The 15273-nt window shown below is 37.4% G+C and overlaps 1 protein-coding gene across 1 annotated transcript in view; it reads left to right on the top strand.

The window, feature by feature from the left end:
• The window catches only part of LOC126187367 (uncharacterized), a 478540-nt gene extending 464390 nt beyond the window's left edge, over positions 1 to 14150 (top strand). Inside the window, exon 7 of the mRNA XM_049928411.1 lies at positions 7537 to 14150. Coding sequence (XP_049784368.1) covers positions 7537 to 11586 — 4050 coding nt within the window. The 3' untranslated portion in view covers positions 11587 to 14150. The remainder of the gene's footprint in view (positions 1 to 7536) is intronic.
• Positions 14151 to 15273: the final 1123 nt, after the last annotated feature.

The following is a 15273-nucleotide window of genomic DNA, read 5'->3' as shown; positions in this document are numbered from 1 at the left end:
TGTCACCACAAACTGTTTGCCCAGTTGACACATGGCAAGACAGGCAGCTGATATGAGGGCCTGCTTCAGAGTCCTGAAAGACCTCTCAGACAGTTCTGAGCAGACAAAAGTGACAACCTTCTTCTGTAAATTCTTCAGTGAGTGTGCAATCAACACCATACCCAGGATGAATTTGCCATAATATGTGATCTTCCCCATGAAAAAATGCAGCTGCTGTAGATTTATGGGATGAGGAAGTGCAAGGATGGCTTCAACCAGCTTCTGTGTGCATTGAATACCATTGCAGGAGATTACATTTCCTAGGTATTCCATCAATGGTTGAAAGAAAACACTTCTCAAGATTGCATTTGAAGCCTGAAGACTGGAGGGCATAAAAGCCACCTCAAGTTTGCTAAGTGTTCTGCCATTCTACAATTACCACAATTTTGTCAAAGTATTTTATGCAGCTGAGGACACCCTCTGACAGTTATTCAAGTGGTCTTTGAAAACTTTCTGGGGTGCTGGCCACCCCAAAAATTAAGCATTGCAACCAATATGACCCATCCAGCATGTTGAATATGAGGACTTTTTGTGATTCTTCATCCAGAGTAAGCTGTAAGCAAGGTTCAGTAAGATCAATTTTTAAAAAATGCTGTCCTTTTAGTGCCAAGAAAAGTTTGTCAGGTTTTGGAATGAGGTACATGTCAATCCCTCACTGAGAATTAACAGTAACCTTAAAATCTCCACACAGACACAATTTTTTACAGAGGTCTTTTTGTAATAACTAAGGGTGTTTCCCCACTCACTCACAAACAATGGTTCAATGACATCCAAGGCTATCAACCTGTCTAGTTCTTTTTTTGAGGCATTCTGATATGTGAATGACATGGGTGATGTGCAGAAGAAGAGGGGACATGCTCACACCTTTAAAGTGATGTGAGCCACAAAGTTTGTCGCCTTAACAAGACACCCAGAGAAAATCTCAGAGTATTCCTTACTGAGGTCATCCACTTCATGAAATGATATTTGTTCCAAGACTAGGTGGGCAGAATCCTTGACGATAAATCTGAAGGCTGAGTAAGCATTGAAGCTGAAGAGATTCTCTGTGTGTCACACAAAGTGAGTATGACAAAGTTTATGAGGTGACACACCTGGGCTGGAGGATGTTGACAAAATAACATTAATGACCAGTTGCTTCTGATGGGGTTCATGTCATTTATCCCAAGCATGACAGACTGACACGAGATCTCCTTCTGTCTGGCATGCATTGCACTGTGCCCACCTATCAGGGCAGTCATCTCTGACATGTTTTCGAAAATGTTCCCAGCACGACAGAAGCATGTACTGGTCAGGGGACCAAGATTGCTTTCCTTGTTTTTGAGACTGGGTTGAAGGCCAGCAGTTGCCACATTTGCCACTTCAGCTAGGTTGGATTCCTTTTCTGGGTCTGAAGCAACAGGCACTATGTCACCCTCCATTATCTAACCTCCTACTCACAGCGTGGGAAACTTCACAGGATTGAGCTACTTTTGAAATGAAATATCCTCCAATGAAGGGTCTTCAGAGTCTATAGATTTCTGCCATATTTCTTCATAAGGAGCCCCTGAATGATGGCATTCTGAATCATCACTTTGGCATACAGTTATTTATGTACAGGAGACATAAAATGGCATTTCCTACTGAGTCCCTGCAGTTCAGGCACTCATTCGCAGTAGGATTGGTTTGCCTGTTTACGATACTGTTAAAACTCCACAAGGGTTACAATGACATAGTAGTGGTGGTGAAAGTAGGCACAGAACAAAACACATATTTCATCAAAGGACAGATGCACCAGTCCCGTGAGAGGGTCCAGTTTGCACAAAATCTGGTATGCACTCAGCACTTTGACCATGTTGGGATCCATTACCTGAAACGTGGTGAAATACAGCCAGAAGTGTTTCTTCTAGGCCTCCCACTCTTTTGCTATTTATCGAAAGTTGGGAATGATCAGGAGGGCAGAGCCTCCTAACATTACTGTCCTTCTAACTGCATTTGGATAAATTGCTGGAGCATGACTTCCATTGACACATTTGGTGAGGCAGCCTGGGGTACAGGGTCCATGATTGCAAAACGAGCATGAAAAAATGCATATGACCATCACCAATTGTGTTGTATCCCACAACATAAAAATGTACATCACTGTTAGAACAAGTATTTTTTTGGATTATAGGTACAAGATAGGATAAGCAAATATAGTGTTCAGGGTGCCATGTGGCAAGAAAGCAGTAACTCAGTATAATGATGTAGTAAGTCATATGTAGAGCCACAGCTGAATAGAGCAAGCCTGAGTTAGTGCTCACCTACATAGGGACACATGGCAGGGGGCACTGAATGTGACTGCACAGTAATTGTGTGCTGTCACCTAACCACTGTGCTGCTCCCTAACGATCACTGACAGAGATGTCAGCTGGTGGCCAATGGTAGTTCTGTAGTTGCCACAGGTTGAAAATAGCAATCTTTTACATAACAATTGTGGTCAGTTTTACAAAATGCACACCATTCACATGTAGAAGACACCGAACAAGGTTTCAGTTTATACACATTGTATATAAAAAAAAAAAAAATGGCTACGGTTCAGGTCAAAATTTCAATCTCCTTGTAAGTTGCAAAACAGTAACCATTATCAGTTAGGCATATAATATTTATGCAGAGACTAATAATGTTATAAAACTGTGATGAAAAATATTGGGAAGTTACATGCAACTCAGTCCAAACTAGCAGCTTAACATAGATACAAACCATGAACTTTGCTGCTAACTATAATTTTTGGTTGTGATTTGATTGGAAATTACTTATTGTGTCATAAGAAGCTGGAGTATCCCTGCAGTTCTGTCTGAAATTAATGAGTTAACAACCACCACATGAAGAAAACTGTATGAGTTCAAGAAAGAACAGAAAAGAGAATTTATTAGAATCATAGTTGTGAAACAAATACTGCCTTCAACAATTATGTGGTAAATATAATTTGCTATTACTCCCTTCTATTTGCATACTTTAGAGTACATTATTCCTCCTGGAAATTTTGTGGTACCAAAATCAGCATCACATGGAAACATTGACAAATTAAATGATTGCAGTTTTGTGAATTCCTGACAAATTACAAATGTTTGCCATGCCGAGATTCAAATTTACATTACTGTATGCAGTAGGCAATGCTCTTGCCATCTGAGCTTTAATAGCATACATCACAGGCTGTTTCCTTCCTTGGGTCTACTTTTCTGATTCCACAGACACACTCTTGTATTGATTTCTGAGCAGAAGCCAAGGAAGAAAAAATGTGATGGAAAGCAATTAAGCTATAGCTTGTGGGTTGTTACCATTCTACTTGAATAAAAATACAAAGACAAATAATAAGAAAACAATTACATACAAAAATTCAATACAGTGTCCTGAAGCACCTCCCTCTCCATGAACCATGGACCTTGCCATTGGTGGGGAGGCTTGTGTGCCTCAGCAATGCAGATAGTCGTACCGTAGGTGCAGTAACAACAGAGGGGTATCTGTTGAGAAGCAAGATAAATGTATGATTCCTGAAGAAGGCAGCAGTCTTTGCAGTAGCTGCAGGGTAACAGTCTGGATGATTGACTGATCCGGCCTTGTAACATTAACCAAAACAGCCTTGCTGTTCTGGTACTGCGAACGGCTGAAAGCAAGGGGAAGCTACAGGTGTAATTTTTCCCGAGGTCATGCAGCTTTACTGTATGATTAAATGATCATGGCATCCTCTTGGGTAAAATATTCCAGAGGTAAAATAGTCCCCCATTTGGATCCCCAGATGGAGACTACTCAGGAGGACATCGTTATCAGGAGAAAGAAAATTGCTGGTCTACAGATCGGAGCATGGAATGTCAAATCCCTTAATCGAGGAGGTAGGTTAGAAAATTTAAAAAGGGAAATGGATAGGTTAAAGTTAGATATAGTGGGAATTAGTGAAGTTCGTTGACAGGAGTAACAAGACTTCTAGTCAGGTGAATACAGGGTTATAAATACAAAATCAAATAGAGGTGATGAAGGAGTAGGTTTAATAATGAATAAAAAAGTAGGAGCATGTATAAGCTGCTACAAACAGCATAGAGAACACATTATTGTAGCCAAGGTAGACACGAAGCCCACACCTACCACATTACTACTAGTTTATATGTCAACCAGCTCCGCAGATGATGAAGAGATTGAAGAAACGTATGAGGCAATAAAAGAAATTATTCAGATAGTGAAGGGAGTCGAAAATTTAATAGTCATGGGGGACTGGAATTCGATAGCAGGAAAAGGAAGAGAAGAAAAAGTAGTAGGTGAATATGAATGGGGGTAAGGAATGAAACAGGAAGCCACCTGGTAGAATTTTGCACAGAGACTAACTTAATCATAGCTAACACTTGGTTTAAGTATCATGAAAGAAGGTTACATATGTGGAAGAGGCCTGTAGAAACTGGAAGGTTTCAGATTGATTATATAATGGTAAGACAGAGATTTAGGAACCAGGTTTTAAATTTTAAGACATTCCCAGTGCAGCAGTGAACTTCGATCACAATTTATTGGTTATGAACTGTAGATTAAAACTAAAGAAACTGTAAAAAGGTTGGAATATAAGGAGATGGGACCTGTCTAAACTGAAAATACCAGAGGCTGTAGAGAGTTTCAGAGAGAGTATTAGGGAACGATTGACAAGAATGGGGGAAAGAAATACAGTAGAAGAAGAATAGGTAAGTTTGAGAGATTAAATAGTGAAGGCAGTAGAGGATCAAATAGGTAAAAAGACAAGAGCTAGTAGAAATCCTTGGGTAACAGAGGAGATGTTGAATTTAATTGATGAAAGGAGAAAATATAAAAATGCAGTAAATGAAGCAGGCAAAAAGGAATACAAATGTCTCAAAAATGAGATCAAGAGGAAGAGCAAAATGGCTAAGCAGGGATGGCTAGAGGACAAATGTAAAGAATGTTGAGGCATATATAACTAGGGGTAAGATAGATACTGTCTACAGTAAAATTAAAGAGACCTTTGGAGAAAAAAGAGCCACCTGTATGAATACCAAGAGTTCAGATGGAATACCAGTTCTAAGCAAAGAAGGGAAAACTAAAAGATGGAAGGAGTATATAGAGGGTCTTTACGAGGGCAACGTACTTATGGAAAATATTGTGGAAATGGAAGAGGACATAGATGAAGATGAAATTGGAGGTATGATATCGCATGAAGAATTTGACAGAGCACTGAAAGACGTAAGTCGAAACAAGGCTCTGGAAGTAGACAACATTCCATTAGAACTACTGATAGCCTTGGGAGAGTCAGCCATGAGAAAACTGTACCATCTGGTGAGCAAGATGTATTAGACAGGTGAAATACCCTCAGACAACTCCAATCTCAAAGAAAGCAGGTGTTGACAGATGTGAAATTCACCAAACTATCAATTTAATAAGACACAGCTGCAAAATACTAACACAAATTCTTTACAGACAAATGGAAAAACTGGTAGAAGCCGAACTAAGGGAAGATCAGTTTGGAGTCCACAGAAATGTTGGAATACATGAGGCAGTACTGACCCTACAACTTATTTTAGGAGATAGGTTAAGGAAAGGCAAACCTATGTTTATATCATTTGTAGACAACATTGACTGGAATACCCTCTTTCAAATTCTAAAGGTGACAAGGGTCAAATACAGGGAGCAAAAGGCTATTTACAATTTGCACAGAAACCAGATGGCAGTTCAATAGTCATGGGATATGAAAGGGAAGCAGTGGTTGAGAAGGGAGTGAGACAGGGTTGTAGCCTATCGCTAATGTTATTCAATCTGTATATTGAGCAAGCATTAAAGGAAACAAAACAAAAATTTGGAGTAAGAATTAAAGTTCAGGAAGGTGAAATAAAAACTTTGAGCTTTATCAATGACATTGTAATTCTGGCAGAGATGGCAAAAGACTTGGAAGAGTGATTGAACGGAATGGACAGTGTCTCGAAGGAGAATATAATATGAACATCAACAAAAGCTAAATGAGGATAATGGAATGCAGTTGAATTAAATCAAGTAGTGCTGAGGGAATTAGATGAGGGAATGAGACACTTAAAGTAGTGGGTGAGCTTTGCTATTAGAGCCGCAACTGATGATGGTCAAAGTAGAGAGGATATAAAATGTAGACGGGCAATGGCAAGGAAAGCATTTCTGAAGAAGAGAAATTTGTTACCATTGAGTTTAGATTTAAGAATGAGGAATCCTTTCTGAAAACGTATGTATGGAGTGTAGCCATATATGGAAGTGAAACATGGATGCTAAATAGTTTAGAGAAGAAGAGAATAGAAGCTTTTAAAATGCGGTGCTACAGAAGAATGCTCAAGATTAGATGGCTAGATCATGTAACTAATGAGGAGGTATTGAATAGAATTGGGGAGAAGAGGAATTTGTAGCACAACTTGACTAGGTGAAGAGATCGGTTGGTGGGACACATTCTGAGGCATCAAGGGATAACCAATTTAGTATTGGTGGGAAACATGGAGGGTAAAAATTGTAGAAGGAGACCAAGAGATGAATATACTAAGCACGTTCAGAAGGACATAGGTTGCAGTAGTTACTCTGAGAAGAAGAAGCTTGCATAGGATAGAGTAGCAAGGAGAGCTGCATCAAACCAGTCTCAGGACTGAAGACCACAACAACAATAAAGCACTTGGTAGACATCAGCATCTGCTGCAATCTTGAAGTTAGTGGCTTCATGCATCAGAAGACATAATTTTTGTACACTATACAAAAACAGCAGTAACTACATCATATTGTTATTTCCTTTCCTGACTGACTATAAACAAAGGTCAATATTTTATTTGGGCAGCAACAAATCCTCAGATGTCCATTTTGAATGTTCCCATTAAATCAGTCACATTTTTTAATCATTAAGGTAAAACTTTATGTTATTAATCATCTCTTTTCTATTTCCTTGCTTGTAATTTTGCTCTTTGCTGTGCAAATGAAAAATTAAAATGAAAAATTTTCCTTATGTCTCATCAGTTGCAGCAGAAACTGAAACTGGTTTTCTATATGTAGTAAATTAAATTAATATAAAAATTTTGTTTTGCCTCTTTCTTCATTAATTATTTTACATATATGTGTTTAAGACTAATGTAAAATAATAATATATTTGCTCAAATTGTAATCTGCACTGAAGCTAGAGTTGTAAATGTAGACGGATGTAATAGTTGCTCAAATTGTAATTTGCACTGTAGCTGAAATTGTAAATTTATACTGATGTATCCAATGTGTCTCTAACCAGTGCCCTAAGGAAAATAAATAAATAAATAAAAAATACATTGAAATATCTGTGAGCATTTTGCAAAATCTTTTAATAAAATCAGTTCTTGTTCAATTTAGAACTCTAACAGTAATCTAGATTCTTCATTTGTGTTTCATTAGATTATACAGGACATTATTTTGATGACAGCAGCTTGTTATGAAAAATAAGCATTATTGTAGTTGATCATGAGGGTGCTGAAAATGTGGTAGAAACTTTTTGTAATATTAATCATCCTCATTTTGTTGCAGATTGGTAAGGATAGTCTGAAACGAGGTCATAACATGGGCGGCACTACAAGATCACCAAAAATATCAAAATCTGACTCTTTCAATGACTCTGGAGTTGGGGATTACCCAACACTGAAGGTGACAAATTCACCAAAAAGTTCTCTGGCAAGGAAAGATGTGACAAAGCCAGATAAAGGTGCTCGAGTAAGTCCTACTTCTGGAGTTGTGGTAAAACCTGAGAGAATAAAAAAAGTGGTTGGAAAGACAACAGTGATTGCAAATAAATCTTCAATAGATGAGCCAGATGGTTCACTTGAGACTGTAAATAAATATCAGAAGTTTGGTGTCAGAGTATTGCCTGAGTCATCAGATTCACTGAAAAATGTTAGCCCATCAGTTCAAGGTAATGTTGAAGTTAACAAAGAACAACAGACTGTAAGGCAAGGTACAGTCCCAGATATTGTATATACTACTGCTGTTGAACCAGAGCGCCATCAGAATGAAAAGAATATAATGCTAGAAAAAGTGGTTACAAGAAGTGGAAATAATGAGGAGGACAATAACACAGGCAATAATTCATCCTCAAATAGAGCAAAGCACAGTGAAAGTGTAAATGTAAGAAATAGCCTACCTGATGATAGTGTGCAAACAGCAAATTCTTTAATTTATGATGAAAGAGCAATTGATGTTGGACCAGTCACAGAGCATCAAGAACCAACTGCTTCTTCTAAACAAGATGCAAAAAAAGAAGTTGAAAAATGTTATTCAAAGAGCACAGATAGTGATACCTCACCTGAAGGTACAAAAGAACACAATGTTAAATTATTTCTTAGCAAAGGTCTGCAGAATCTTAAAGAAAAGCTACATCCAGATAGAAGAAAGAATAATTCATCTGAAATTCCTTCCTTGAGTGGCAATGAAGTGAAAAATAAAATGACCAGCATGCAGAGTGGCTGTTTTTCCTCAGACAGTGAAGAGATTGATGATGATAGAATATTTTCAGTGGAAGATGAGTCTAAGAAAACAGAAAAGAAACTGAGGAAAGACAACAGCTCAGAAGTAAAGGAGATCCATTGTAATTTTGAAGTGCCAACAGACATTCCAGAAGAAGTACAAAGAGCTGCAATGGCAGCTCGTTCCAATAGAAAAGCACCTGCCATTGCTGCTGCTGTTGCAAATGCATCATTAAGTGACCTAAACAGGATAAGTGACAGCAAAGCAAATGAATCAAGGAAAAGTTTGAGTGAAGACAGTTCAAGTGATTATGAAGCAATGCCAGGAATTGCATCTGATAGCTTAGGAAGACCACCTAAAAGACACAACAAAAGGAAAGCTCCCCTTCCCCCTGCGGAGGACTATGAAGGAGGTAACAACAGAATAAGGGAGTCTGGAGACCCTGCATTAAGACATAAAATTACAGGAATAGAAAGCCCAATTTCTGCTTTCAATTCAGAGGAAAATCAAGCTAACAGCAATGTCAATGGTTCTGAAGTGCCTGACAGCTCAGTAGTTGGAAATGTTGCAACACATACTAAAAGAAATCTTGTTAAGGATTTTGGTGGATGTGAAGATAAATCACCAGAAACTTTTACTCTTATACCAGGTGGCACCACTCAAAAGACTGGCCATGACATTTCTGGAAAAGATATTACTAATATAACAGTTAATATAAATTCAGCTGAGACTGTTCAGTCCTTTGTCCCAAAGGCAAATGTTCATGGTGATGTGGGAAACACTAACATACACAATGGTGTAATTCCTGCTGACAGCAGTTCTAGTGGTACATCGACAATGGAAACGAGGAACCTTGACTATGACAGTGTCAACATAAGTAACACAAACTCTGATTCTGATTCAGACCTTGAGAGGATTGAAGCAGACTGTGGCTATGAAGGCAAGAAAAACAAGAAAGGAGGCACAACAATTGAGCTCAATTCCTCTCATATCACAATTCATCACAGTCCATCAAACACAACTCAAGTCTGTACAGAGATTGAAAGTGAAAGTACTCGTAAGGCCGCATCACTAGGAGATCTCTCAAGACTTGACACTGAACAGCCAATGAGTATTCTAGAGAGAGCAGTCTCACTTGATCTGGCAGAAGGTGGAACACCAATTGGCACAAAAAAGAGGAAAGCACCACTCCCACCAGGTGAAGACTATCTTGGAACTACTCAAGATGGTGAGGAAGGTGTCTCCTACAAAAAAGAACCAAGACTAGATGGTGCAATGGACACTTTCCAAAGACAGCGTTTAAAAAAATCATCAGACTGGGGTACCTTAGAAGAAGCTCTAAAACAGAGTGAAAATTTCCTCAGTAAACCAAACCACCCTAAAGATGGGATGGAATTTTTAGAAATTTCTAAAGTAAATACGTCTGATGAATTGTCTGATGCAAACAGCGAACTTATTCCATCAAATGAGTTTTCATTGTCTGATTCACAAGTGTTGCAAGAAGGTGTGAGCAAAACAAGAACAAGCAGTCACTCTTTACCTGATGCAGTTTCTCAAGAATTTAACATGACAGCTACTGGAACTGTAAATTTTGACAACACAACACCAGTGAAAGCTAGTGGCTCTTATGTAAGTGAGCCTAATGAAATTAAAGACCAGCAACAGAAAATGGTGCTTCACATAGAATCAGATTTACAGGAAGGAACTGATAGTATCCCTGGCTCTCAAATGAATTTATCATCATCATCAGACCAACAGAGCAGTTCAGGAATATCTTATTCTCTTCAGCCAGAGTTAAAAGATACTCCTTCAAGACCAATGAGGCTGGCAAGTTCTAAGAAAGTCATGAACACTGATCCTGCTTCTTTAAAACTGGATTCTTACAAACAAATGACATCTGGTGTTTTGAGTTCAACTCCTCTCACAAAAAGGGGAATACCAAATAAAGATCAAGAAAATTCATTTATGGATATAATGAATTCTTCTCCAATTTCACATGAAAAGGGCATAAGTCTACAAAGCACTGCTGTAGATAATCAACTCCCTCCAAATAGTGAAGGCAGTGTTGATACCACTATAGTGACAGATTCAAGGACACACAACATTTCTTCAGATGTAGCATCTAAAAGTAACACAGTCTCAACTACAGACCCTTTTCTGACAGCAACAAGTAGTGTCCAGGCATCCATTGGTGGAATACTCAGTCAAGAAGATCTAATGTGGAGTAAAGAAACACCACCACCAGACTTGCCAACAACACCTGTACCTGTATTAAGTCAGGTATCTTCCTTTGTTCCTTCTTCTACTTCTATGACATACATTACAGAAATTCAAGTAGTTACAAGTGATGATGGCACTAAGCCTAAACACACACTATCTGACATCAGCCAGTCTTCTGGCATGTCAGTACCAGCGTCTTTGCATCTAGATAAAGGCTCTCCTAAAATTACATACCAGGGTGCATCTACAAATCCACATTCTTCAGCAAAATTAGAAATTAATGAAGCTGAAATTGATACATCAGATATGTCATACCAGCAGTCAAGAAACAATGTAACAATAACAGCTATTAAGGCAGACATAGCATCAGACAATGCAACACGAGAAACCAGACAAAGCTTGCATATAGCACCAAATAACAATACAAACAGCGTAGTAGATAGAAAAGGTAAACTTCCAAGGCCACCTGTACCACCACGCAAATCAGAAATATTGTCATTAATGTCTTCAAACAATGTTGCTCAAGCTGTCATGCATCAAGACATACAGCCCTCGACAAGTACAGTTGAAAGACCACACACAGTCACTCAAAGTGCACAGGGTGACAGCAGTGGCAGATTCATCACATTTTCAACACTAACACCAAGAGGTGGACTAGGAACTGAGGGCAATGTTGGTAGACACAACAGCAGTTTTGAGCAGTGGGTGTTTTTGGATGAAGGGAATAGAGAGACTCCAACAAACCACAATGGACTAGAAAGAGCTATTGGAAATGTGAATGACTCACCCATAATGAAACATTCCTCATTTCTTACATTCCCAAATAATGGAGCAAGTAGATCACAATCTGTTACCCATATTTCATTTGACACTAAAAAAGAGAGCACAGATAACTGAAATCAATGAAAATTCTGTTTTTTACTTCCATGTTATTTAAAAAAATAATTGAATACTGAATTAAACTGATGCAGTGTACTTCATAGATGACAGCTTATTAAAGAGGTAACTGGCTTGAATTACCAAAGTGTTAGTGGGAGTCGTGTTCAGTTAAGAAAATAAAATGTCTGTGTATATTTTTCATTATACAAACTTTCTTTTATTGTGAAATATTCTCATTCACCAATACTGATGAGGGACAAATATCTTCTACTGGAAGCCTTTGTCGAAATAACAGTGAACTGAATTCCTCATTTTTCACTAAAGATAGTGTATACCGTGCTAAGCACATTTTAAGTATGACACGTGAAATGTGTCATGAATGCTATTATAACTAAGTTAGTTGTGTCTGCATTTTAGAAGTCATTGTTGAAACTGAAGGTGCTAATTTTAAAAACTGTGTTTTATTGATGACACAGACACATATGTTACAACCTCATTTTTTTCTATACATATATACATAATTCTTCATTAATGTGAGCTAAGAGTTTTACTTATGTGGTTCTAAGCATTCTTTCTCTGATTATAGAAATGTATACTATGTATACTTACTTTTTGCTGGCATTATCTTTTTGGAGAGTACTTAACACAAAACTGTAAATTAAGACAAGTCTTTTGTTTTTTATAAATATGTGAAAGTATCTTACTATCTAAAATTAATTTCATGTAAAAGCTGCAGTTTGAGGAAGAAAATTTAAGAATCCTTACTGTGCTTATCCACTTATGAAAGAAAGTATTCTAAAAGAAAGAAATGTATCTGTTTGTTTATATTCCACCTCAAAGTTTTACTTGAAAATGAATTCATTTTAATTTCCCTTTTGATCAACAACCTACACAATGTTAGTTTCATAGACACTACTTCAAATCTAAAATCTCAGTGTGTGCCAGTAAGTCCTTGTGTAAATGTTAAAAAAGAGAATGTAAGTGTACAGTTCTCATTCCAGTGTTTTCATTAATTGTACAGAATTTTCATTCATCAATATTGTTACAAACTACTGTACAGATTAGAAGTATTTCAGTACAAATTTAAGGTTTGTAATAACTTTTTCTGCAAAAAATAGATATACTGTCAACAAATACAATGAAAACTTCCTTCAAGCAGAATATTAAATGTAGAAGCATATAAGACGACTTAAAAATTTTAAAAGACAGTAGGTAGAAAATGCTAAGCCATATGTAGGGTGCTTAACATGAAAAAAGTCTAATTGACTGCAAGCCAAATATGGGAAAAGAACAAGAACTGGTGGAACAAGCAAATAAGCACTTGTGTTTACGAGAACAACAGACCAGAAACATAATCTATAGAAAACAAAATAAATCTTACAAAGTGTAGCCAGGCAGGTGTGAAAACCATTCCACTGACAGCATTAGCTGCATCAGTGTCAGAAATGGAACCAGATTGCTTTTCATGACATACAATAAATGTCTATAGATTTTCCTTTATTTTTTGTGGTCCTAGATAAAGACGTTCATTAGTTACATTTTTTTACATTTGTATCATTGTTGTCCCAATTTTCACATCACCCAAATGAAATTCTTTTTCTTTGTCACACTGGTATAATTTGCTGCTTAAGCATTTGCTAGATCTCACTAAAACTTGTTTTATATTCTCTGAATACCTTTTTGCCATCTTTTTGTCTGTAGCTCAAAGTCTAGTGGTTAGCATTACTGCCCCTAGGCCATGGGGTTCAATTCACAGTCTGTTCAGAGATTTTCTTCACTTGAGAACTGAGTGCTATGTTGTGCCCCAATATTTAATCTCATCATCATGATTATTAATGAATGAGTTGCCATCAAGTAGAAATACTTGCAACAGACAGCCAAACAACCCTGGACAAGGTTTCTGGCCGTTACTTCATTTCGTTTCTCATCTTGTAATTAAGCCACTACTAGTTTCTTCAAAAATATTCAGTTCTCCTTCACTTCTTCTCTGAGTGCTGGTGTGATATAATCAACGTTATCTAGGTATGTAAAATTCATAAGCAAATTCTGATGCAATTAACTATGAGAGGTTTAGAAACTTAACGATGACTTAAACATGATATTTTTACCTAACTTCTTATGAATGACATCCTTTAATTGAAGAGACTTGTTTATTGATACATCCATAACCTTGTTTGAACAATCAAAATAAGAAGGAAATTGTAAGAGACAGCTTGAAACCAGTCCCTCATGCATCTGTCCCTGTCAGATCAAATAAAATAAAATCAAATCAGTCCCACCATAGTCTTGCTAGCACCCTGCGTATGTACTAAGAATTTTATCACATTTACAAATTATTGTGTAACTACAACTTTACTTAAGAAAATTTGAATTTGACCTATCACTCTCTCTGTCTCATATGCGAGATATATATTAAGTAACTAAGTCTTTCTATGGTGTACAAAAGTGATGATAATTGTGGACAGAGACTACCATGACTGAAAACTGAAGAAATATGTAATAAATGTGTTTGTATAGCTTATTTTTCTTGTAACAGATACTGTACATAAATATATATGAAATATAATCAAACTTTTTTTAAATATGTTGTTTTTTAATGATTTTTTTACCAGTATGCATCCAGTTAACCCCTGTTTTCTCTCTCTGGTATACATTAGCTTTACAATTTAGACACCTAGTAGCACCAATACAAAGATTATTTTTAATCCACAGCTACTCTACAAATTTGTTACACTGTGACATTTGCAACTGTAGCATTATATAATCCACTCTGCCCCTTTTCCATTGTTAGAAATGGTATACTAAACCAATCTCAGTTGTACCATCAATTTCAACATGGCATTGTAGTGTGAACTGTTTACTGCTATGGGCCAACTGTGAAATGTACACAATTACACCCCCCCCCCTTTCCCTACAAACATATTGCCTATATTATTAATAAGTAGGTAATATATCAAAGTTGGAATTAATAATATGTAACGCGAAATAAAAATTATCATCATGAGTAAAAATCCAGAATGAAACCTTCACTCTGCAGCCGAGTGTGCGCTGATATGAAACTTCCTGCGAGAGCTTCTGTAACATTTGGAAGGTTGGAGACGAGATACTGGCAGTAGTAAAGCTGTGAGGACCGAGCACTAGTCGTGCTTCGGTAGCTCAGATGGTAGAGCACTTACCTGCGAAAGGCAAAGGTCCTGAGTTCGAGTGTGTGAGCCTTTAGAAATGTCTGCTTGTGTCTGTGTATGTGCGGTTGGATATGGGTGTGTGTGCGAGTGTATACCTGTCCTTTTTTCCCCCTAAGGTAAGTCTTTCCGCTCCCGGGATTGGAATGACTCCTTACCCTCTCCCTTACAACCCACATCCTTTCGTCTTTCCCTCTCCTTCCCTCTTTCCCGATGAAGCAACTGTTTGTTGCGAAAGCTTGAATTTTGTGTGTATGTTTGTGTTTGTTTGTGTGTCTATCGACCTGCCAGTGCTTTCGTTTGGTAAGTCTCATCATCTTTGTTTTTAGATATATTTTTCCCACGTGGAATGTTTCCTTATATATATATATAAAAAGAAAGATGATGGGACTTACCAAACAAAAGCGCTGGCAGGTTGATAGACACACAAACAAACACAAACATACACACAAAATTCTAGCTTTCGCAACCAATGGTTGCCTCATCAGGAAAGAGGGAAGGAGAGGGAAAGACGAAAGGATTT

Source organism: Schistocerca cancellata, chromosome 5 (assembly GCF_023864275.1).
Source record: "Schistocerca cancellata isolate TAMUIC-IGC-003103 chromosome 5, iqSchCanc2.1, whole genome shotgun sequence".
NCBI lineage: Eukaryota > Metazoa > Arthropoda > Insecta > Orthoptera > Acrididae > Schistocerca > Schistocerca cancellata.
The sequence above is the reverse complement of the archived record's forward strand: the minus strand, read 5'-3'. Positions and strand labels throughout refer to the sequence as shown.